The sequence below is a fragment of the Tricharina praecox genome (genome assembly GCF_024521635.1).
Source record: "Tricharina praecox strain CBS 144465 chromosome Unknown BZA05scaffold_11, whole genome shotgun sequence".
In the NCBI taxonomy this organism is placed as follows: Eukaryota; Fungi; Ascomycota; class Pezizomycetes; order Pezizales; family Pyronemataceae; genus Tricharina; species Tricharina praecox.
In genome coordinates this window covers 474,519-496,703 of record NW_026250413.1, presented here as the reverse complement: position 1 = coordinate 496,703, position 22,185 = coordinate 474,519, and the positions used below count along the sequence as shown (strand labels likewise).

General features: G+C 54.0%; 6 protein-coding genes and 1 non-coding gene across 7 annotated transcripts; 4 read left to right on the top strand and 3 right to left on the bottom strand.

Moving 5' to 3' along the window:
- Positions 1-1,109: 1,109 nt before the first annotated feature.
- Positions 1,110-1,906, top strand: BZA05DRAFT_444732 (uncharacterized protein; the record flags this gene model as incomplete). Its single annotated transcript, XM_051486936.1, has 3 exons — positions 1,110-1,172; positions 1,227-1,353; positions 1,410-1,906. 3 exons carry the CDS (start codon positions 1,110-1,112, stop codon positions 1,904-1,906), a joined length of 687 nt encoding a protein of 228 aa, XP_051339678.1.
- A 2,494-nt stretch (positions 1,907-4,400) lies between these two features.
- Positions 4,401-4,486, bottom strand: BZA05DRAFT_t165. The gene has a single exon. It is a non-coding gene; the product is annotated as a tRNA-Glu (tRNA).
- A 1,066-nt stretch (positions 4,487-5,552) lies between these two features.
- On the top strand, positions 5,553-7,658 carry BZA05DRAFT_373118 (uncharacterized protein). Its single transcript, XM_051481720.1, has 7 exons — positions 5,553-5,712; positions 5,760-5,926; positions 6,011-6,432; positions 6,493-6,597; positions 6,660-7,355; positions 7,408-7,469; positions 7,538-7,658. Exons 1-7 carry the CDS (start codon positions 5,615-5,617, stop codon positions 7,566-7,568), a joined length of 1,581 nt encoding a protein of 526 aa, XP_051339677.1. The 5' UTR covers positions 5,553-5,614; the 3' UTR covers positions 7,569-7,658.
- A 1,336-nt stretch (positions 7,659-8,994) lies between these two features.
- On the bottom strand, positions 8,995-10,565 carry BZA05DRAFT_38200 (major facilitator superfamily domain-containing protein). The gene is made up of 2 exons (XM_051482066.1): positions 9,578-10,565; positions 8,995-9,524 (listed from the first exon to the last, which is right to left on the bottom strand). Exons 1-2 carry the CDS (start codon positions 10,431-10,433, stop codon positions 9,034-9,036), a joined length of 1,347 nt encoding a protein of 448 aa, XP_051339676.1. The 5' UTR covers positions 10,434-10,565; the 3' UTR covers positions 8,995-9,033.
- Positions 10,566-11,484: 919 nt separating this feature from the next.
- BZA05DRAFT_473750 (chaperonin Cpn60/TCP-1 family) lies at positions 11,485-13,698 on the bottom strand (the record flags this gene model as incomplete). The annotated part of the gene is made up of 4 exons (XM_051488082.1): positions 13,340-13,698; positions 13,095-13,236; positions 11,548-13,044; positions 11,485-11,495 (listed from the first exon to the last, which is right to left on the bottom strand). Exons 1-4 carry the CDS (start codon positions 13,445-13,447, stop codon positions 11,485-11,487), a joined length of 1,758 nt encoding a protein of 585 aa, XP_051339675.1. The 5' UTR covers positions 13,448-13,698.
- Positions 13,699-14,430: 732 nt separating this feature from the next.
- BZA05DRAFT_444727 (histone H2A) lies at positions 14,431-15,116 on the top strand (the record flags this gene model as incomplete). Its single annotated transcript, XM_051486935.1, has 4 exons — positions 14,431-14,532; positions 14,592-14,693; positions 14,746-14,815; positions 14,866-15,116. The coding sequence occupies 4 exons, from the start codon at positions 14,431-14,433 to the stop codon at positions 15,114-15,116; spliced, it is 525 nt and encodes a 174-aa protein (XP_051339674.1).
- Positions 15,117-18,228: 3,112 nt separating this feature from the next.
- BZA05DRAFT_444726 (uncharacterized protein) lies at positions 18,229-21,356 on the top strand (the record flags this gene model as incomplete). Its single annotated transcript, XM_051486934.1, has 3 exons — positions 18,229-18,724; positions 18,803-19,164; positions 19,239-21,356. 3 exons carry the CDS (start codon positions 18,229-18,231, stop codon positions 21,354-21,356), a joined length of 2,976 nt encoding a protein of 991 aa, XP_051339673.1.
- Positions 21,357-22,185: the final 829 nt, after the last annotated feature.

The window sequence follows — 22,185 nt, the reverse complement described above, 5'->3', positions numbered from 1 at the left end:
TGTTGTCGTGCAAAAACTTTGGATATTACGGTTTCCCCGAACCACATTGCCATCAGTGCGGAGGATGGCTTTTTTCCGGCCACGTCCAGGCCGTTCGGACCTGGCAGTTCCGCATCTGAGCCCATCGGACTTGACACATGTTCAGCAGTTCCCAGTGACAAAGCCGACCTCCACACCCAGTTTCCCGGGAAGTAGTTTTAGTATGTACCGGCAGTGTCTATTTGCGGGTGCGGCGGTGGTTATACAAACCCAAACCTGCGGAAGCTGTGATTAGCATTTGCTCAGCAACGAGACGTAGTTGGTGGTACAACCCAGCGGTCCTGTGGATGATCACAGGACGTTGGGAAAGAGAAGGTGTCCCGAACAAGCGAGTAGTTACTAGCACATAGCCGTTACCCGTTTCGTTCAGCCGAAAAGCTTATCTTGACGTGTGTATTGTGGCGCGATACTACTCTATAAGAACTGGTGAATAGCTGGCGGCCCTGCTCCAATGGCCCAGAATTTCACATGTAGTTGTGTCTGGGTGGTGGGGCTGAACAACCCCAACTATGCGTGTAGCATACCTTATCACATGGCGGGCATGTTTTTTTTTTCTCCAGGAGTAGCTTTTCTAGTCTTTCCATGGCGCATTGGAGCCTATCTCTCGGCCGCTCCAGGCTCCAGCTGGTCCAGTGATAGAGTTCGGACGGAAGCGGTGATCCGTTCGACGAAACTTAAGCTCGAGTATCGTAGTGACTAGTCATAGCCATATTGGGCCTGCTGAATGGTGAGACTCAACGGAAGTTTAATACTTGTGTAAAGCGGCAGAATTCGACCCCTCTTTCCCCCGTTCCTCTCTTTCCCACTTCCACACTTCCAGACTTCTTCACTTCCTCCTCACTTCCTCACACCCTCACTTCCTCACACCCTCACTTCCTCACACCCTCACTTCCTCACACCCTCACTTCCTCACACCCTCACTTCCTCACACCCTCACTTCCTCACACCCTCACTTTCGATCATCTGGAAGCACTCAGCTCAAGCTTGCTATTCACAATCTTCCGCTCTCCCTCTAAATTCTGCCTCCGACTCCTCCTTTCTATTTTATATCTCTTCTCCGATCTTTCGAAATGAGTACTCCCGTCCGCAACATCCCCACTCCCGCCGCAAATCAGCTGTCGGACGTCCAAATCGTAAGTTCATCCGCGCCCTCGCGATCCCCCAACTCGTTACTAAGTTCTGTGAAGGTCCGCGCCGGAAAGATGGACATCGAGCAGCTCGCCGACATTTTCTCTCTCGGCCTGACCTACGATTGTTCGCCCTTCCTGTGGAGTCACACCACCGAACAGGCCCGTAGGCTACCGGTCGGACACGGTATGTATTCCTGTTTCCCAGCGCTGCCGCCGCAGTGTTATTAACAACCACCGCAGAGACCTGGGACATCCTGTGCGCCGTGTCAGAGCTGTGGCCGCGCCATCGCACCAACGAAGCGCTGCTTTCCGTCGCGACTCATGCGTACAACCGCACGCACGCGGATTCGTTGGCGACCGCGACCCGCGGCCGCGAGATCACCGCCGACGTCGGGAACATCCGGTTCATCGGCACGGTAGACTGTGCGGCGAGGATTACCGCGGTCGGGGACAGGCCGGCCATCATCGCCGTCGACGTGGCGGATTCGGAAACGTTCCTTCGCTACGGCCGCGATCAGCTGCTGAATACCTTGCTCATGGAATGGGACGGGACCGGACTCGTTCAGGGTTTTGTCTCGGACGGATTGATGTTCTGCTTCGTGGCGGTCGACCACAGCATGGTGTTCCAGTCGCCCACTTATCACATCGATCGCCGGGAAGACCTGATCGTCATCTATAACCGCCTCCTCGATATGCTCCGGTTCTGGCCAGATGCCCAGCCTCAGCCCCAGCAGTAGCTCGAGAATTCGAGCCGTACGGAGGAGAAGCTGCGATATCTCGCCCGCACCGCCCCCATAGCTGGTGAATCAGGTACAGACAGTCATCGCACTGCTCCTAATATCACCGATCCTCGGTCTGCAATCTAGTATGTAAGTTGCATTAACACTCAACCGACATGGTATCAGTCGCTAACCCTTCTATTCTAGGTTTTTCGAACCGCCGTTTTGTTTTTTGTTTTTGCCACCTGTCTTGTTTGGCTGCATTTAGTATGGGATGAAAGTTTGAAAGTTTGAGAGAGAGAGAGAGAGAGATCTTGTTTTTATTTCGCGTGCAGCCTATCTAGACTATGGCGAAAATGTTTGAAAGTTTGAAAATTTGAACATCGATGCAACCGCGGTGACCATCGAGTGATCCCGCATGCTACTGTGTAGTCGCGCCTAATCCCCCAACAACCACCTAGAAAGGGCCAACATCGCCGAACACCGCTGTAGGCTGTAGCAAGTGAATGCCAACACCCCTGGAATAGAGGGTCCGTTTGGATGGCCTCAGTTTTAGCGAAAACTGTCAGTTTTTCGAGAAACTGAGCAAACAAAACTGTAACCCCGTTTGGGTGGCACGAAAACTTTTTTAAAAAACTGAAACTGTGCGGCTCCAGAAATGAAACTGGTATGTACTGACCTCAGGAGGTCATTTCTTTGCCGCCACTCAGTATCGCATTTTAACTTCAACCATGGACTCCCATCACGGTGAAGAGAAAAAAGCGGGGCTACAATGTGTCCACTATTAAAGTTCTGGCGAAGCCTATTATTTAGACTTATTACTGAGTATACTGAGAATTGCCAAACACTCTGTTCGCCTCACAGTTCTCCGGAAACTGTAACTGGACAGTATTCGGTGTCCCGGCGGGGAACTGAATTTCGCTCTGAAACTGGAACTGCAAACCGAAGCCATCCAAACGGGCCTACGAATGATACCCCCCCAACATCTGCCGCCCCATCACTAGAGGCGAATTCTACTCCATAATGACGTGCAAGGTTGAAGTCACAGGGAAGACACGACTTGCGGAGCAGAATCTAGTGAGCTATGCCTTCCCTCCCGTTATAGCCCTCGCTGAGCTACTATGGCACCTGCGGACGGGAATGTGGATGGGCGGCTTGTGAGTTTGTACCGGGCTCGAGCCTTGCGGACCTCGTGGTCCCGGCCTTGCATTGCGAGAAAGGCAGGCGTGTATATACGCAAGACGGGTGGTAGGCTGAGTAGAGCAGGCGGATCTGGAAGAAGTGCGGTGACTGGTCTTGAGCGAATAAGGTTCCGAAGAGAGAGTGGGTTTTAAGGAGTGGGTTGGCTATGTTCGTACGTGAAAATACAGCTCCGGTGGTGGTGGTGAGGACTTAATCGACCTACCAGGTAGGTAGGTCGCCGGGCGATTGAGCCCGGGGCTTCGAGTGACGCCAATATCCCAGCCTTCGTTGTACTTTACTCTGCATAGCTTGAATGGGCCGACCAGGCTTGTTTACCGAGAACCCCGCCAATCGTACCCCCGCTGCGTGGGTAAGCGTGTAACGCGGCTGGCTGCAGAGTTCGCACCATGGGTGATGTCATGTGAACCTCGCGAATCGCTTGTTGTCACTCGGAAACTAGGCTCTCCGGCCTCAGCTGAGTGCTAATTATACACGACAGGGCATGAGAGATTGTACATACACGGCTCAAAAAGAATCATGCATATTCAGGCAGAGGAAATGTGCGATGCCCACACAGCTTCTGCTATGTACCTATGTCCGACCATTTGTTCGCCGTATTGACTCAATCAACTACAGCAACCCTTCCAGAGGCGATGTACCTAGGTCGGCATTGACTGGTCGATGCGCCAATGCCTACATGATACCAGTAGTTGGTCGTACAGTTTCAATAAACTCCCGTTTTTTTACTATCGTATGGAGCACTAATAAAGAATCCATTTTCTCTTCTCTGGCTGCTCAAGTGACTACCGCACCTAGGCCGTATGTGACAACAAAATAACGTTCTATCTTTCAAATTTCCATGGCTCGAGTGGTTGTTTGTGCATTGCTTACCATGCTTCCAGTGGGTACATATTCTCAGTTATCTGGATTCTGATATGCTGTCGTAGAGTACTCTACTAGAGTGCTGTGGCGCGATACTACTCTATAAGAACTGGTGAATCGCTGGCGGCCCTGCTCCAATGGCCCGGGATTTGACATGTACATAGTTGTGTCCGGTTGGTAAGGCTGTGTGATAGCTTCAAAGCGCCATTCGCATCATCCGGTGAAGTTCCGCAATCGCCCGGAATTGGTCTTGAAGGGGCCAGCGCTGTGTTACGCAGGAATACCAAGAAATGATGGAGCGCCGGAATTTGAAAATTGAAGATACTACCTCTGCCATTTGCCGCAACACCGAGACCGAAAGACTTCATGGCAAACAGACAGCAAAGCTGTGAGCTTGGATGTTCTCGTCTACTAGCAGCAGCGATTCGGAAGACAAAAAAAGATGATCTTCCGTTACGGGGAATTGAACCCCGGTCTGGCCGGTTTATTGCTCTGCTTGAGAGCGGCCGATGCTAGCCACTACACCATAACGGATTCCTGTTAGCAACTAGCTTAATATAAATTCAAGCCCTCCCACAAAGCCCGGAGAATGTTGACTTTACTAATTTTCTAGATGTGAGTCTAGGAATCAGCATGGGGAAGATCGTACTAAGATGCCAGGCGCCGTATAGCGGGTGAGGCAGGCGTCCTAGCGATGCTAATATTCGTGGAGCTGGAGTAATGTCCATACATTTAACATATACCTACGGTACCCACTTGGCTACCCAGCCACTGGCAGTCGAACGGTAAGTCGCCCCCACGGCTGAGAGCTTCAACTAAAACCGCAACCGGTCAGCGGATCTCCTGAACTGACAGGTCTGAGCTGCCAGAGAACCTACAAAGGAATTCTCTCAACGCCGATAATCTCTAGCATAAAACTTCCACAGAATCAGGCAACAGTCCATAAAAGAAGTGAATATTAAGGCAACTAACACTCTTTCTCACTCGATCGAGAAGACTTCAGGCTTCCCATGTTGGTTAAAATCTTGAGATTCTTGTCAGAGAATGGAACCACGATGTGATCTGTAAGGATGGTGTCCTGACCGGAGACCGCCCAGGCATCAACTAGGGTATCTACTGACGAAGTCACGAAGTAGCCACACGGAACGGAAAGCTCACCATGTCGGCGGGTCCCGCTACCAATAACATAACCCAAGCCCCACCCGAAGAAGTGATTTCCCGTTGACCGGGTATCCGGATAGGGCATCAAGTTGATGGCAGCCGTCAACATTCACTGTACTAGCCATCGATAACAGCTAAAAACTGCATTCGTCGGTGGTAGGTGCTGCTGGATACCAAGTCTATTTCTAATGTCAACTACTCTCACGTCAGCGAGGGGAATCTTTCCTCAAGTGGGAAGGAAGGGCCGCGCATTGATCCCCAATGACGGGGCTGATATGTAGCCTGACAGGTGAGCAGTGGGGATAATGTTACGGCAGTTGGGAGGCCTTGGGGTATACGGATGTGCCTCCCGATCGGTGCTTGAACGCCGGTCCACGGCCCGGCACTACAAGCCAATGTATCTTGCTATATCTTGTTCATAAAAGAGCTGGAGCCCAGTCGTGAATCCATTCTGAGCATATCATCCTTCTTTGATCAAGCTCCTCCCCAACTCCTACACCGATGCCAATCCCACAGCTCCGCCAGCTTAACACCTCCCCCGCCGCATACTGCGACGCTCCAGATATCTGGACCCAAGTTTTTGAGAATCCTCACCGAAGGTCAGTTGTTCCATCGGTTGGAAACCGTCAAGTCTAACCTCCCACAGCTTCGACGAAGACAAAGTCGTCCTCGTTCAGAGCGAGACTTCCGAGACCGTTACCTACTCGCAAGTCCGAGATGGTTCCCGCGCGTTTGGAGCTGCCCTGGTGAAGAAATTTGGCATCAAGCAAGACGATGTCGTAGCAGTCCTCTCACCAAACCATACCGACGCAAGTATGTTGCGCTAATGCCGGATACTCCGGCACTATTTTGCGAACCGCACCTACAGTTCCGAGCTAATTCGCTGTACTGTCTCAGTCATCGTGGCCTTCGGTATTGCGTGGACCGGAGCCCTGATGAATCTCCTGTCTCCCGTTGCCACCAAGGAAGCGCTCGTCTATCACCTCAAGGACTCGAGTACGAAGGTGCTCGTGGTACATGCGTATTTCGAAGGCCTAGCCACCACACTGGCCGATGAAGCGGGTGTGGGACGTGAGAATATCTTCATCCTGGGAGGAGAGTCAAAGTCGTTTCCATCGTGGAAAGACTTCTCGAAGGGCGTGGGAAGTGTTCCGAAGCCACTGATATCGTCAAGAGACAATGTAGCGATGCTCAATTACACCAGCGGAACCACATCTGCGCCGAAGGGCGTTATGACTACCCATGCAAACATCATGTTCCTCGTTTCGCAGCTTGGGGCGATCGACGGGCCGCAAGTCAAACTCAACGGCTCATTATTGGTAGGAAGCACGGGCACTTCTAGAGCTGAGTGGTGGAGATTCTAATGGCGTTTCTCGCAGCTCGTCGTTCCATGGTCTCATTACTATGGCTTCCTGGTGCTCACAGTATATTCCTTCCACCTAGGAATTAAAACTGTCTTACTCCAGAAACCAGATTTCATAACGGTCAGATATGAACCAAGGACCTACATACTGTTTCCTCTGACCCGCGCTAACTCCGCTCAAAGATCCTTCACAGCATCGCTGACTACAAAGTTACCAACGCCCCTCTGGTCCCCGCACTGATCGCTGGTCTCCTGCATCCGGCGGCCAGGTCCATCGACTTCTCCGCGCTGACCGACATCTTCGTTACCGCCGCGAACCTGAAGATGCCGATCCGCACCGCCGTCGAAGCCCAACTTGGGCTCAAGATCCGCAGCGGCTACGGGATGACCGAAGGCGTGTTTATATACTCGAGCTCCATCGACTACGAGACAATGGACACATCCGGGCTCCTCATTCCCGGATTGACGGCTAAGATCGTCCTCGAGACCGGAGAGGAAGCCAGGGCGCCCGGTCAGGTCGGCGAGTTCTGGATTAAGGGCCCCGCTGTGTTCAAGGGATACTTCAACAGGCCCGATATCAACGAGAAGGTGTTCACCAAGGATGGGTTCTTCAAGACTGGCGACCTGACCTCCGTTGATGTGAACGGTGCGGTTAGTGTCCATGGTAGAAGGATCGAAGCGATTTACCGTGAGGGGAACTGGGTCATTCCCCAGGAGGTGGAGGAAGTCATCGATACGCACCCCAGCATGAAAGAGAGCGTTATGGTTCCCGTTGTAGTGGATGGGGAGAAATTGCCAAAGGCATTCGTGGTCGTGAATGAGGGCATTGAGCAAACAGCAGAGCTATTGGAGGAGATCCTTATGTTTGTGAACGCAAAGGTTTTTATCCGCAGCGAATATTACGGTCGATTCTGGGCTAACAGTTATACAGCTATCGGCGATTCAGCAATTGCACGCGATTGCTTACATAGAGACAGTCCCCAAGAGTTTGGCGTGAGTGATCCCTTCCCGCAGACCAACCGCACTACCTTCCGAGCTGACGATTGATACGATGTGCACAGTGGGAAGATCCACCGGACCCGGCTGGTATAAGTGTGTGTGTGGGGCGGTGGGATTCATATTTTGGAACTTTTTTCTCCATGCTTCTCCATATCATCTCCCAATATAAGTTCAGTTCACCGGTGCTTCTCGCCACATCGGCGATCTTGACATCTTCCACGGGCCTCCGGATGTTTCATGCCTTGGATCCCAGCCACCCGTAACTACATGGTAGCATACCACCAAAACAATCGGAACCAGAGGCCCATCTGCCCGTACCTAGCCAACCCCGCCATCCAACCTTTCAATCTATCTATCCATATGACCGTACCGGCGCAACGGCATGAATCATGATCGACGACTACCGAGGGGATGTAGATTACGTGCACGTCCCTTTACCGCAGCCGGGAATTAATCTAGCCACAAATTGCGTACATGCACTCTTCCTAGATAGTAGGTAGCCCAGGGCGTCGACATCGACCATGAACACGAGCTTTATATTCACGCCCAGCCCGAGGATATATGCAGCCCGGAGCACATTGAAGCGTACAGTGAAGCGTATGGTAGTTACAGTGAGAAACCAGCTCGCCGTGACGATGCCCCCTCCCGCAGCACAGAGTGCGCACAAATCATGCCCGCGATGGCTGCCTGACACTCTCCTCCGCCCGCCTCAGGGCCTCCTGCTCCTGCTCCTGGGTAACCTCGACCCTCCACTCCTTGTACGAAGGGTAAGTGCCGTTCTGGCCCTGCTGGACGTCAGTGTCTACTCCTCAACTCCTCCACTCATGAGAACCCACCTCCGTGGCTACGTTTCCCGCAGCAGCAGCCTCGTTGGGGGCTGCGTGCGCAGCGGAGTGCGTCTGTGTCGATGAGAAGCGGAGGCCTACGAGGGAGGCGCGGCGGGGGATGGTGCGGAGGATGGTGTTCATTGTGGTTTGTTATTCGTGGTAACGTATGTATGTGGTATATATTGGATTTGAGGGAGCGGCCAGCGAGATGGAGATGGAGATGGGAATTGCGGGAGAGCTCGAGGGAAGCTCGAGGGAACATATATGCCCCATCAACCACTGTGTTACATTCACACCTTATGCCCATTGCCCACGCATGTGGCAGCGAGAACAACCGTTGCCGCGGGTACAGTCGCGCGGGGATTTGCGGGTTGGCATGTGAACTAGTGCGTGAGCAGGGTGCGGTTGAGCTGGATACCTACTGTCATGAGATGAGGACTCCCGGTGTGGTGGAGGTGCTGTGGGAAGGGCTCGGAACACTCGATGTTTGGCACATGAGGATGGGCCGGCTATGGGCTGGCACAGGTGGTGTGTTGCCAGATCCTGGGTTGCTGAAAGCCGTTGGCCAGGCTGTTTCACGAGTCAACTTCACAGCTCAAACAGTGTATGCTCTCCGGTCCAGTGCTATCAGAATGTTTTTTTTACGACCGTAGATAATTCATGAAGCCTGCAATGTTTGCCCGCCATTTCCTAGGGATGTTGGGCCAAGTGATAATACATGACGCATCCCCTTATGCTGTTCTCCTGTTGACCCTAGGGATCATAGCCCACAGCACCGCCATTGCCACCAACAAGCCGACCAATATCGGCTGCAAAACCTGCACGCCCACCTTCGAGGCCACGGCACCCGTCAGGAAGGGAAACGCCGCGCTCCCCGCCTGTCCAGTAGTCGCCATGAACCCGACGGCAGCCACGTGCAATTCTCTTGGTATTAACTTCGTGGCGACGCTGATACCGGTAGGGAAGAACGGGCCGATGAAGAAGCCCAGAAGTGAGATCATGACGGCGTTCGCGATGATGTTCGGCACGAACCAGAACACCAGTTGCACTCCGAGCGCCGCGATGAGGTAGAAGAAGACCATGCGCCGCTCACCGAGACGGAAGGTGATGTCTGCGAGGAGGATGCGGCCGGCTGTCAGACCTCCCCAGAAACCGGAGGCTACGTAGCCAACGTGCGAGGGTTCACCGCCGCGCACCCGGATCAAAAATTCAACGACCCAACCTGCACACCATGTAAGCAACAAATTCTGTCGACTTATGGAGGGGTTGACTCACCGCCGGCAGTAACCTCAGCACCAACGTAGACAAAGAAGAAGAGACTCATCAGGATGACGACTCTGTTAGAAATCGTCTTCTTCAGATCGCTCCCGGCACGCTCCCTCGCGCCCGCAGCTCCCTTGCCCAATCCCTTCTTGAACGCCATCAAAATAAGGCCAATATTGATCGCCGCAATGCTCATGAGCACGCAATAGAAGTAGTGCCAGTACGGCGTCGAGCTCGCAATCTTCGTCGCGATCAGCGGCGAGATCAAGGCGCCTAAGCCGTACACTGCATGCAGAACACCAAGCCATCGATGCGCATCGTTTACGCCGCCCACGAACGAATTCGCCTGCGCATCCTGAAGCGCAATGCCCATTCCAGCGATCAGATACGTGATAACGAACAGCGGGAACGGCGGCTTCCAAAACTGCAGCGAGTGCGCGATAAACTGCAACACCGCCCCAATCAACATTACGCCGCCGGTGCCCACGCGCGCCGTGAGATGGACATTCGAGAATGCGGCGGCCGTCCACCCCGCGAAGTTGAAGAGATAGACCAGCGCGACAAAGAGGAGGCCGATGTTGTAGGCCGGCTGCAGGTACGGAACGAGCGCGCCTGTCGCTGCGTCGTTCACCCCACAGAGGAAGACGGAGAAGTTCATCGAGATCAATTGCAGCTTGACGGCGGAGACGTCGGGGCGCGAGAAGACGACAGCGCCTTCTGGCGGCTGCGGGGATGATGGCCGCGATTGCTCCTCATCGTGGACAGTTATTTGCTCGAGTTCACTGGACCGAGACTTCGTTGGGATCCGCGAGAGCTCGATCGCCGCTGGAGTGGGAGTGGTGATGATGGTGGTCTGGGTGCTCGACATGGTAGGCAGCCTGCGAATTGGAGTACACGATTCAAGCAACAATCTGGCAAGAGATTACCGCGCGAAGTACTTATGCCATCCCATTTGAAGGTGAAACAGATGCGGGGGACATCGTGGGGTCTGTATGTATGAAAGGCGGAAGGCGGAAAGTCGGTCCGCGTATTCCCCCGATTCACGATCATGTGCAGGTCTAATGCAAATCAGGCCTGAGGAAGGCGCCGCGCCTACGGAGAAGGCCGACACACCGGATAATCAATGATCGTCTTCCCCTTTGGAGTAACAGTAAACGAAGTTCGAACGACTTCAGCATCAAATTCTTGCTAAACCCAACAGGATAGACTGGTAGCTTCTACTAGAACTTTGCTTTTCAGAATACCATATCCAAAGAAGGACAACAATTGGCCGTCAACTCACCAGGACGCAGAATGTTGCCCCGAACCTGTCCAGTCAGAATCGGCACGATGTGGCCACGCCGCAACAGAAAACCTGACGCTGGGAATTTCAGGAGTATGAAGAAGAGGATTGACGACTGATAATGGAAGTTTTAGAGACAATCAACCAGCACAGTGTGGATGTAGGATAAAAGCCTGGCGAACCTCGTAAACTCACGGAAAATAATTTCCCCGTCCTACCCGCCTAAACTCTTTTATGCATAACTCTGTAATTAGTATTTGCAGTCCGGCCAAGAGTCCGCGTATAGGTATATCGTGCGAGTAATATCACATGATCTGATTCGATTTTGCATCAAGATCTGGCTTCCAAAATAACCAGATCAAGCCTACAACCTCGTACCGCTCGAAACGACAGTGATTCCACTAACCAATATTCCATTTCTTCGGTAGAGACGGATGGGTGTGAATGGTAGAGTATTGTACACTGATGGGGGTTTTTGGAATAGTGAGGAGAGAGAAGAGAAGTAAGAGGGCCCTGCAACAAACTCCACTATGTACAACACACCACAGAACTTTCCAACGCCAATAACAAAAATAAAGAAAACGAAATCACTCGCTGCCACTTTTGAATCCATCCAAATCATTCCTTATACCCCTCCCTAAAAGTACACTACATCACCATCATTCGTGGGTTTGTATCTAGAACATGCCACCTCCCATACCGCCCATTCCACCCATGCCGCCCATGCCTCCAGAGGGCATACCTCCACCAGACTTCTCCTCCGGTGCCTCGACGATAGTGCACTCGGTGGTTCCAAGCAGGGAGGCAACACCGGAGGCATCGGCAAGCGAAGTGCGGACGACCTTCAGGGGGTCGACGATACCGGCAGCAATCATGTCGACGTACTCGCCCTTGGACGAGTCGTAACCCTTGTTGAAGTCATCGGCGAACTCGTCGGTGAGCTTACCAACGACAACGCTTCCCTCGCCACCGGCGTTCTCGATGATGGTCCTGGCAGGCTTGGTGATGGCCGACTTGACAATGTTGACACCGAGCTGCTGGTCAAAGTTGGACACCTTGACGTTGTTGAGGGCGTTCTTAGAAGCCTTCAGGAGAGCGGTACCACCTCCGGGGAGGATACCCTCCTCGACGGCAGCACGGGTGGCGTTCAGGGCATCGACGAAGCGATCCTTCTTCTCGCCGACCTCAACCTCGGAGCTACCACCGACACGGATGACGGCAACACCACCCGACAGCTTGGCATTGCGCTCAGCGAGCTTCTCCTTCTCATACTCAGAGGTAGCGGGGTCGTTCATGACACCGCGAATCTGCTCGCAACGCTGGGCAATGGCATCCTTGGAACCGTCACCGTTGAGGATGATGGTGTCCTCCTTGGTAATGGTGAGAGAGCCAGTGGATCCGAGCATCTCGGCGGTGAGCTTGTCGAGCTTGGCATCGATCTCGTCGGTGAAGACAAGTCCGTTGGTAAGGACAGCAAGATCGCCGAGGATGTTCTTGCGGTTGTCACCGAAGCCGGGAGCCTTGACGGCAGCCACCTGGAGCTGTCCGCGGAGCTTGTTCAGAATGCAAACAGCGAGAGCCTCACCCTCAATATCCTCGGCAATGATGACCAAAGGACGACGCAGCTGGGTGGAGATCTCAAGGGCGGGGATGATGTCCTGGACGGCGGAGATCTTCTTTTCGCTGAGAAGGATGAGGGGCTTCTCAAACTCGACCTTCTGGGACTTGGCGTCGGTGATGAAGTAAGGCGAAACGTAACCGCGGTCGAACCTCATACCCTCGGTGATCTCGAGCTCATCCTCGGTGGTCTTGCCCTCCTTGACAGTGATGACACCCTCCTTTCCAACCTTCTCCATGGCATTGGCGATCAACCGTCCGATGTGGTGGTCACCGTTGGCAGAGATGGTAGCGACCTGAGCGATCTCCTCGGAGGTGGTGATGTCGCGCTTGTTGCTCTGGATGTACTCGATAACAGCCTTGACGGCAGCCTGGGTACCACGGCGGAGGTCCATGGGGTTGCATCCGGCGGCAACGTTCTTGACGGTCTCAGTGAAGATAGCACGGGCAAGGACAGTGGCAGTGGTGGTACCGTCACCGGCGACGTCGTTGGTCTTGGAAGCAACATCTTGCAGTAACCGGGCACCGAGGTTCTCGAACTTGTCCTTCAGTACAATGGCCTTCGCAACAGTGACACCATCTAGGAAGTATCAGTAATGAGAGCTACGCATAGAGACGCAAGAAACCCACCCTTGGTGATCTTGGGGCTGCCGTAAGGCGACTCAATCAACACATTTCTTCCCTTAGGTCCCAATGTGACAGTAACGGCTCTCGCCAAGATATCAACACCGTTCAACAGGGCTTGTCTTCCCTCAACACCGAATTTCAATTCCTAAAAGCGCGAGCACCAATCAGCTATTGCTCAGCCGAAACGATGATTGATGGCAGCCGGCCCGACAAGGTGAGCTCTGAAAGTGCGGGGTTTGGTGCCGTACCTTGTGTGCATATCCTCGCGACTGGGTGTAGCTGGGGACAGCAGTCAAAGGTCGAAGAGAAGAGACGGAGGCACGGGCCCGGGTAGCAGAGGTGAGTGCTCGCTGCATGTTTGTCTAGGTGGTGGGACTTTGGTCAGAGGAGATTCGGACAAGAATGTAACGTAACGGCTGACAAGGTGCAACGTCCAATGCGTGTGAAGCAGGTGAAGCAAGTGAAGGTGGAGAGACGGGGGAGAATGGAAACTACTTACGATTTAATTGAGGTAGAGGGCGATGGAGTGAAGAGAAGTTGAAATGGAGATGTAGAGAACTTGGGGATCCCGTCGGTAAAAAAATATCGGCTCTGCGCAACCGGTGCCACTTCTCGAAGTTTCTCACCCACTCGGCAGCATTGTGCTAACCAGGTTTGTCATTAGCGAGTGTCATGTGGTGATTAATCAGTGCTCCATCGGATCGACCTCGGGCTAAACGGAAAGAACTTCGGCCCTTGCAAAACTGAGTCCGGACAGGTGGGAGTGTTCATTCGACTGCTGATTCCGTTTTCCTCAAAATCAACAACGTGGTGAATTCTCCCTCATCTCTCCACCGATCTCTAACGTTATGACGACTTGCCGCTCAACACAGCAAGTAGGTGCTCTTGAGCGATTTTGGCGACGAGGACGAGCAGCGAGGAAGGCCAGGCCGGGTCACCAAGCCCTTTGCTGTGTCGCCTTTGTTGTCTTGGCAGAGTCTCCCTCGCTTGATATGGTCTCCACTGCAGTCATCCCTCCCTCTCCAACTAATGCACCGCAGCCACTCGCAGTCTTGCAACTAACATTGGACTGACTGGACAATCATCACTCATCCCACTACGAACCTCCCCCACCCAACCTCCCACCTTTCGCACTCCTACCCCATCTTCCAGTCCAATTCTGATTCCTGTCCTCAAAATCGGTCGGATACGTAGCCACGCGATAACGAGCGAATCCCCGATTTTTTCTTCACGCGACCCAAACAAAAACAACAAGCACTTCGAGCTCTGCTACGCGCGACGCGCCGCCAACTAAACCTACCGAATTTACGACTCCGAAAAGCAATTAGAATCAGCAACAATGTCAGGTGGAAAGGGAAAGTCTCATGGTGGCAAGGCTGGCCACAAGGCTGGGACCGAGGGCCGGACGCAAGTCTCTCACTCGGCTAAGGCGGGGTTGCAGGTTGGTTTTTCTCCCCTCTGCACACTTTCGCTCCGACGGTTCGCGCTTGGAATCTGAAGGCCGCAAATGACCTCGAGTTCTGTGGCGCGACCTCGTTTGTGGCGGCGTTCGGCCCTGCGCTCGACTGCAACTGCAACTGCAAATGCGCACTGGCCTCGATCGTCATATTTTTGACTTATCCCTGTTGCTGATGGCTGACATCGTTGCTCTTAGTTCCCTTGCGGTCGTGTGAAGCGTTTCCTCAAGAACAACACCCAGAACAAGATGCGCGTCGGCGCGAAGGGTTTGTTGCCATCGTTGCCCGCTGCCACGCCTTGCGCTGATGTCAAATAGCTGCCGTCTACGTTACTGCGGTCCTCGAATACCTCACGGCCGAAGTCCTCGAACTCGCCGGAAACGCCGCCAAAGACCTGAAGGTCAAGCGTATCACCCCACGTCACTTGCAGCTCGCCATCCGCGGTGACGAAGAACTCGACACACTGATTCGCGCTACCATTGCGTTTGGCGGTGTCCTTCCGCACATCAATCGCGCTCTGCTCCTCAAGGTCGAGCAGAAGAAGAAGAGCAATACGAATAAGGCATGAGCTGTTTTCCGGCGCTGGTCTTAGATCCTCTGGTTTTCGTTCGATCCTCAAAAGTATCATGATTTTCATGTTACGGCGGCGTCATTCTTAGAACCGATCGATCAATCGATTTCGACGACAGCCTTTTCCTTCATCCATCAGTAAATCTTCGCGTTGGTCCGTCCATTTCGTTTCTGTTTCTACGGGGGGTTGCAAGGTTTTCTTCTACTTGTCATGTTATGTTATGTTTTTTGCCCTGGTTTTTTTTTTCTTTCTTTTTTTTTTCTTCTTCTCGGCAGGGTTTTTTTTTCGGGTCCCTTTCTTCTTTTGCGGAATACCGGCGTGGACTCATTCTGGTTTGTGTGTGCCACTGTTTTCTTGTATTCTTTTCGCTTTGCTGGATGCTTCTGGAGGAGGTGGGGGCGGCGAGTGAGGTACGGGGAACACCGAAGTGTTGTAACAGTAGGACCATTTATATGGAGCGCGTTCTGAGGATGATGATCTGGATGTCGTGCATGCTTTCTACTCTCTTGTGAAAGGTGAATGACACTGTGAGAAGATTTTGCCACTACCTACCTAGGTGGCAAGTGAAGGGACGAACCTTTGAATGACAAGATGCAAGATATCATTGATGGAATCGCAAGCTGCCATTGAATATCACTGGTCCTCCCTTGAAGAGACAATAAGCCTGGCTAGGCCGCCACCATCCTCCCTCCCTGCACACCTTGCGAGATACCGCACGGGTTTGGAATACCGCAATCGGACACTAGGTAGGCGGCTACTCGCACTCCCCGCCTCATCTCTCGAGCAAACCACACTTCCACTTTCGCGCGTTTGCCTACTTTACTCCAAAGTTGTCGACAAGGTTGAAGGTATGATATCAGGAGCAATGGGGCCCACCAGAGGCACCCCACAGCACCCCACAGCACCTCACAGAAGCACCCCGACCATACTGAATCGGACGTGGACGTGGATTTTAACAAGGCGGTACCTAGTAGAGGAGGACGAGGAATCGGTCAGCGAGTGATCTCACGTTTACCGCCCGAGACGCAGCAGCTAATGAACGACGATCTGGCCGTCGAACCAGCGGGGAACAAGTCCTCCACGTTTACAGTTTTCCATTGGATGGCAAATGCGCGAGGATATATTCTTCTGGCTTGCTTTAGCTGCTGAGTAGGTAGAGCAGAGAGCTCTCCGGAGGGGATCCGGCGAACGGATTCGAACCTGCCTACATGTAACATACCTCCCCACCTAAGCCGCCTCTGCCTGGGGTGCAGTGATCAGTGCAGTGATCAGTGCAGTGCAGCTGGAATCCGTAGCTGCATTGTTACCCCGCGATCCAGTGGGGCCGGTGGTCGTCGAAGGACTCTGGACTCTGGACGGAAGAACCGTCGAGGACTTCCTCCCGGTCGGGGAACAGGGCAGTTTCGATTCCATACATACGATCAAAGTTCTGGCCGCCGTGGGGGAGGAGTTAGGTAGTTTGGACGGAAGGATCGGATGGATCAATCAACGTTGACGATGTCAGAGTGCTTTTTTCCGCTGCAGCCAGCCCACGGCGGGCGGGCGAATCACCGGATATGATGTAGTTAGGTGCTATATGTACCGGCAATCGATATCCGCCGGCCACGATAGAGTACTTGCGCACGATTGGATCTTTCTCCCCCCTGGGCCTGGGGCTTCCGGGCTTCTTGGAGCTTCCCTTTCCCCACACCACACACGTCGTCCCATCATTTCATCACGCGTTCGGTATCGTGTTTCGCCCTGAACCACTGATGCCCACGTCCCGCCACTTGTGGTGGGTGGGTGGGTGGGTGTGGTGGGTGGGTGTCGTCGGCTTTCCCAGCGCGGGGTATAGCTACAGATACCTATAGGCTGGCTGCTGCTGTCGTTGCGATTAGATTAGAGCTTTGAATTGTCCAATGTGCAAAAGGGTTAGGGCTGATCGAACGATCTGCTCTTGACTTATATTGCAGTTGCTTGCTGCAACTGCAACTGCAGTCTTAACGCATCCAACGCCATCAACAAACCATCATCGTGCTGCTGAGATATTGGAATACGTGGTTCCCAGTATCGATCTCCCACCACCTCCCTTTGGGGGCGCGCGCACGCTAGGTACCAGTACTCTAGTGGCCTCGGCTACTAACGAACGACGACCACGACGACGCCGAAGCTTACATAGGAGCATTTCCAAAAACGATGGAATCTGCAGCAATGGACTTTGTCCTCGAGCGAAAAGAAAAATAATAGACAGATAACGAACGGGAATAGGTACTGTACTCGGAGTTACCGCCAGAACCATGCCCTCGCCCCTGCTTTACTGGTTCACCAGTGCTGATTCGAAAGCAGGCCTTTGTATGCGACTGACTGACTGACGTGGTCGCTTGGTATGCACATTGCAGCCTAGTGGGAGAATGGCCGAGGGAAGCCAAAGGAAGAGAGAGAGAGAGAGAGAGAGAGAGAGAGAGCTCCCACTCCCGGAGCCACCTCCACGCGGAAGCGAACGACGGCCATCCGTCATGACCGGGCAGAGGAATGGTGTCGCCCAACAAAACGGACACGGTACACGGATCAGGTACGCTACAGGGGGGCGGTGTGGATTGCTTCCGTACCTATTCTCTTCGGAGGGAGCGTCGCATGAGAGGTGCAGGTAGGCAGGACTATGCGCGGGTGGTTGGCCGTCGGTGGGTGTCCTTGGGGTGTCCTATGCTACATTGTAGTATGTACACTCGGCCCTCCATACAGCCCGCTCCTCGCACATCACTCTACCCTCTCTCTGTAGTTGTTGCAGCTTCATACTGCGCTTGTACATGCTTTAGAGTGCCCATATACCCTAGCTGGCTTTCTCGTATCGTCTCGCCTTTTATTTTATTTTAAATATATCCCTCCCCAGCGGCCCTGCTGGTGAATGTAGAGCTCATCAATAACGCTTCTGTGTCTGACTACATCTCCGCAGGCCAAAAAGGTCCCTTTCCCCTCTCCCCCTCATCTGGGCCAAGTCAAGTCCGCCTGTGCGCCTTCTTTGCCTTCGTTTCTTCCCATACGGGTGTGTTTCGAGAAAGAAAAACGCCCATATAAGAGAGCCAGTAGCTGCAACTCGTCCCGGAATCACCGTACATACATACAAAGCACAATGTCGACATCCACGGGCACCTCGCCAGCGTCCTCGCCCCGGCGCACATCTTCCATCCGGAAATCCAGATTACCCAAAGTAACACTACCGCCACCACCACCAATCGCCAACGCCTTCTCGTGGCCCTCACAGAGCCGAACGCGGTTCGTGGAGCTGGTAGCACTACAATCGCTTCTCCCACGGGTCACTCTCAGCGCCGACCCGACAGACCGCGTTGCCAAGCTGAAGGAATGGGAGAGCCTGACGGATAAGCAGCCAGGCTGGCGACTGTTGCCCGGAAAGGTCGAGCGCGAGATCGCAGACAACTTCGCTTTCCTGGCCGCCGCCGATGTCGGCGCTGAGTTCATCTCGGCCGTCTGTGTTGAGGAGAGGAGGGGCGGTGGTATCCTGTTCAGGCTGGCCATGACCGAAGGTGTCCTCAACGAAGGCGTTCCCCGCAGGATCGTGGACGGCTTGTTGGATGTCTGCAAAGAGCTGGAAACTACCGCTGTCGATAGTGAGTACCTCCTTCTGTTCCTTTGTTTCTCCTACCGGGGCGGCTTCGGCATATACTAACAGTGTGGGAACAACACAGCCGGCCGAAGCGAGCGCAGCTCCCGGGAAGCCGTCTGGCAGAAAGTGCTGGACCTGGAATGCCAAAAGGTCGTTAAGGATCTCCGCCAGAAATTTAAACGCGCATCGAAGCCCCTACCCGAGCTATTTCAAGAAGCCCTTGCGCAGAAGGACCGACTTCCCTGCGAAAACAAGCGGCCCTCCGAGGTGTCCCTGGAATCGGCGCTTACCGCCCAGACTAGTTCCACCCTTATGGATGGCGGCTCGTTGCTCGAGAAGATCTACGATCAGTGCCAGGATGTCGTACATCAAACCGATTTCACCCAGTGCAGAGATGGCGTTGAGAGGTTGTTGGATACTTGCTATTTGGCAAAGAGGTCGAGGGTATGGACTTTCCCCCCATCCGGGTGAGACGGGCGGGTGAGACGGGATGAACCGACAGCTGATGATTGGTGCAGGGCTTCAAGACACTCGTCGGCAGCATCGAAATCCGCAAGCAACTCGTACAGTTCATCGACAAGCTCGGCCGATATAAGATTGCCAGCCACACGCTCGTATCCCTCGCACGCAAGAACGTGGAAGCCTTCAAGTCCATTGACGTCCAGACCGTTTCTCCATCAGTACGGGAGTCCTTCGCCCTGCCGGAGAACCCCGAGACCGGACTTTCAAAAGTCGCCTCCGACTTGGTCGGTAACACGATCGAGGAAGCCAGTCAAAGCCTCAGGAAGAGGTCCGGACTCTCGGCACAAAAATTGCTCACCAAGTACGAGGAGCTGTATCTCGGCCGGCCCCAGATTCACGCTGAGATCCAATTGGTCAAGTACTACGAGGAGAACCCGCCTACCAACCCGCCCAGATTCATTGGCTCCAGCAAAAAGGCCTGTCACTTGTGCAACATGTTCTTGGAGCTGCACGGAAAGTTCGCCGTGTCAAAGTCGTGCCAGAACCTGTACCCCAGATGGACCGTGCCAACGATCGTTTGCAGCTCATCGGCGGATGTTGGTAAATACAGCGCTGTGGTCAACAAGATGACTTCCATGTTGGAGACGTCTTGCACCGCCTCGCTCTGCCAGAAAGAATCCTCGGTGGTATCCGTCGCACCTAAGAAGGCCGTCTCGATCGTGTCTGCCCCGGTCTCCGTCGTATCTGTCCCGATCCCAATAATACTGCCGACACCATTGCTTGCTGAGCAGCCTTTGTCCAGTCTCAACGGTTCCGTCCGTCGTTCAGGAAAGCTCAAGACGCCCAACCGCAGCATCCTCAGCATGGGCAAGGAAAACGCTTCCGGAGTTTCCGGCATCGCAGGACCAAGGTCGTCGACCCCGATCAAGGCTCGCCAATCGATTCCGGGACCTCGACCATCCGTTCAGACACCGACGGGGGTATCTCAGTTGTCGATGAAGAAGGTACAGGATTGGTCTTTGTCCCCGCCCCAGTCGCCGGAAGGCATGCCACTTCCGCCGTCCGTGCGGGCATCCAGAATCTCCACTCCTATTCCTGCTGGTCCACTGCTGGCCGGGTTCCAAACCCCTCCACCCACTCCACCGGAGGAGGTCGGCGGTGTATCGCTTTTCCCAGCGGCATCCCCGGCAACGCCAACCTTGCGAAAGACCATCTCCAAGCGCTTCGACGCCGTATCGGCGGTGCGATCGCATGCCATCTCTCCCCTCAGCAAGCTCTCCCGCGCGCCAAAGGAGAAGCACCGCTCCGCCTCGCCAGCAATGAAAGCCATGGCAGCTCTCACTCAAGGTCTCTCATCACATCACCCCTCGGCCACATCCATCGATGAAGTCGCAACCGGCATAGCCTCAATGGAGGTCCAAATTTCCAAAGGTAGAGGCACTCCCAAGGCCCCTCCAGACAAACACTCGCGGCGAACCGTCACCCCACTCCGCTCTGCAGCCAGCATCAAAGCCCACGCCTCACCCCCCTCCGAGCCCGCCACCCCCAACTCGATGAAATCCAACACCACCCGGACAACATCCACTTCCGCCACCAGCACCTCCCATCCGCCCACACCTACCCCCTCCGCGCGGGAACGGCGGCGGCAAGAAAAAGGAAAATTCCGTGCCGCGGCCACTCCAAGCCTTGCCACCAGCACTCCCCCACCGCCGCGCCCGCACACGCCGCTCGGCCCCCTCAATCTCACGATAGAGCGGCACGCCACGCCTCCATCATCGCCCATCAAGGCGCCTCGCAACCCATGGCTCGACTCGCCCCTGCCCACGCCCAGCCCTCAGGAGGCAGAGACGGAGTACACCATCTACCTCGCGGGCAACTACAGCGAGGGGCTATCGATCGGTGACGCAGTGTTCTCGGGGAAGCTGAGCGACATCAACCTCAAGGGAGAGATGGTGCAGTGTCGCGGGTTCAGGCTTAGAAGTGGGCTGAGAAAGAGGAAGATGGACGAGCCCACTATGAGAAGGCGAAAGGGCGATGCCCCCCTCAGGGTTAATGAGGTCGTCAAGACGAGCGAGATGATGGTCCTCGATATCATCTTTCCCGATGCCGTCGTGAGGATGGAGGTCCTCTGGGATGAGGAGGCGCAGAGTATTCTTTCTGGGTCGGGGGTTTAGTTTTTTATTTTTACTTTGGTTTGGGTTTGTGTTTTGTCGGGCGTTTTGGGTCGCATTTCGGTCAATCTATCCTTCTCTCACGACGTTCTTTTTTTTGGGTCTGCATTTCCATCTTTCCATCCTTCCATCCTTCTCTCACGACGTTCGTTTTTTTTGTCATGGCATATGCATCACCTATCATAGTACAGGGTCGGAGTTATCTCAATGTTTACTTGTGGAAATGATTTCACGTTTACGATTATTATCATCCTCATCGTCCACTTCGTTTTTGCATGACGAGTGACGAGTGACGGGTGCAAAAGAGTGCACCGACACCAAATATCACTCAACTCTCGGAGACTTGGAGTGCAGTGCATGAATGGACAATGCAAGCCACGGCGGTTATCCAGAGTACCCTGCGGTAGCTGCCATTCTCTGCCGTGCTCTTTCACCCTGCCAACAAATCAACCAACACGACCAGCCAACCAAACGGCCTAAGCAACGTCTCCAGTGTCTCCATGCAATGCGCACTGCATACGACAGTCGGACAACACATACCCCCCCCCCCCCTCACACGCACAACGAACACAGACAGCACACGAAGAAAAAGCCACCAACCAACCGAACTGAATCGCAGATACATACCTGGTAAAACCAGCACAGGCCACGGCACAGCGGGAGTATTACTTAAGTAATTAATACTCCGAAGTCCGGTCCGGGCGATCGGCGGCCAGTATTGTACATACTCGCTAGCTCGGTACGGGCTGCGTACGTACTCTACCTGCTGAGCCAACGGGGGCGAATGGAGCGAGCGAGGGCGAACAGGGCAATATTGAGTGAACGGGCGATA

What these genes read in the sequence shown, in the direction of transcription:
- BZA05DRAFT_373118 (XM_051481720.1), top strand. Translation starts at nt 5,615, where the DNA reads ATGCCAATCCCACAGCTCCGCCAGCTTAACACCTCCCCCGCCGCATAC. An exon ending in TTTGAGAATCCTCACCGAAG is followed by an intron (nt 5,713 to 5,759) that starts GTCAGTTGTTCC and finishes AACCTCCCACAG; the next exon opens with CTTCGACGAAGACAAAGTCG. An exon ending in AACTCAACGGCTCATTATTG is followed by an intron (nt 6,433 to 6,492) that starts GTAGGAAGCACG and finishes CGTTTCTCGCAG; the next exon opens with CTCGTCGTTCCATGGTCTCA.
- BZA05DRAFT_38200 (XM_051482066.1), bottom strand. Translation starts at nt 10,433, where the DNA reads ATGTCGAGCACCCAGACCACCATCATCACCACTCCCACTCCAGCGGCG. An exon ending in TGCTGAGGTTACTGCCGGCG is followed by an intron (nt 9,525 to 9,577) that starts GTGAGTCAACCC and finishes CATGGTGTGCAG; the next exon opens with GTTGGGTCGTTGAATTTTTG.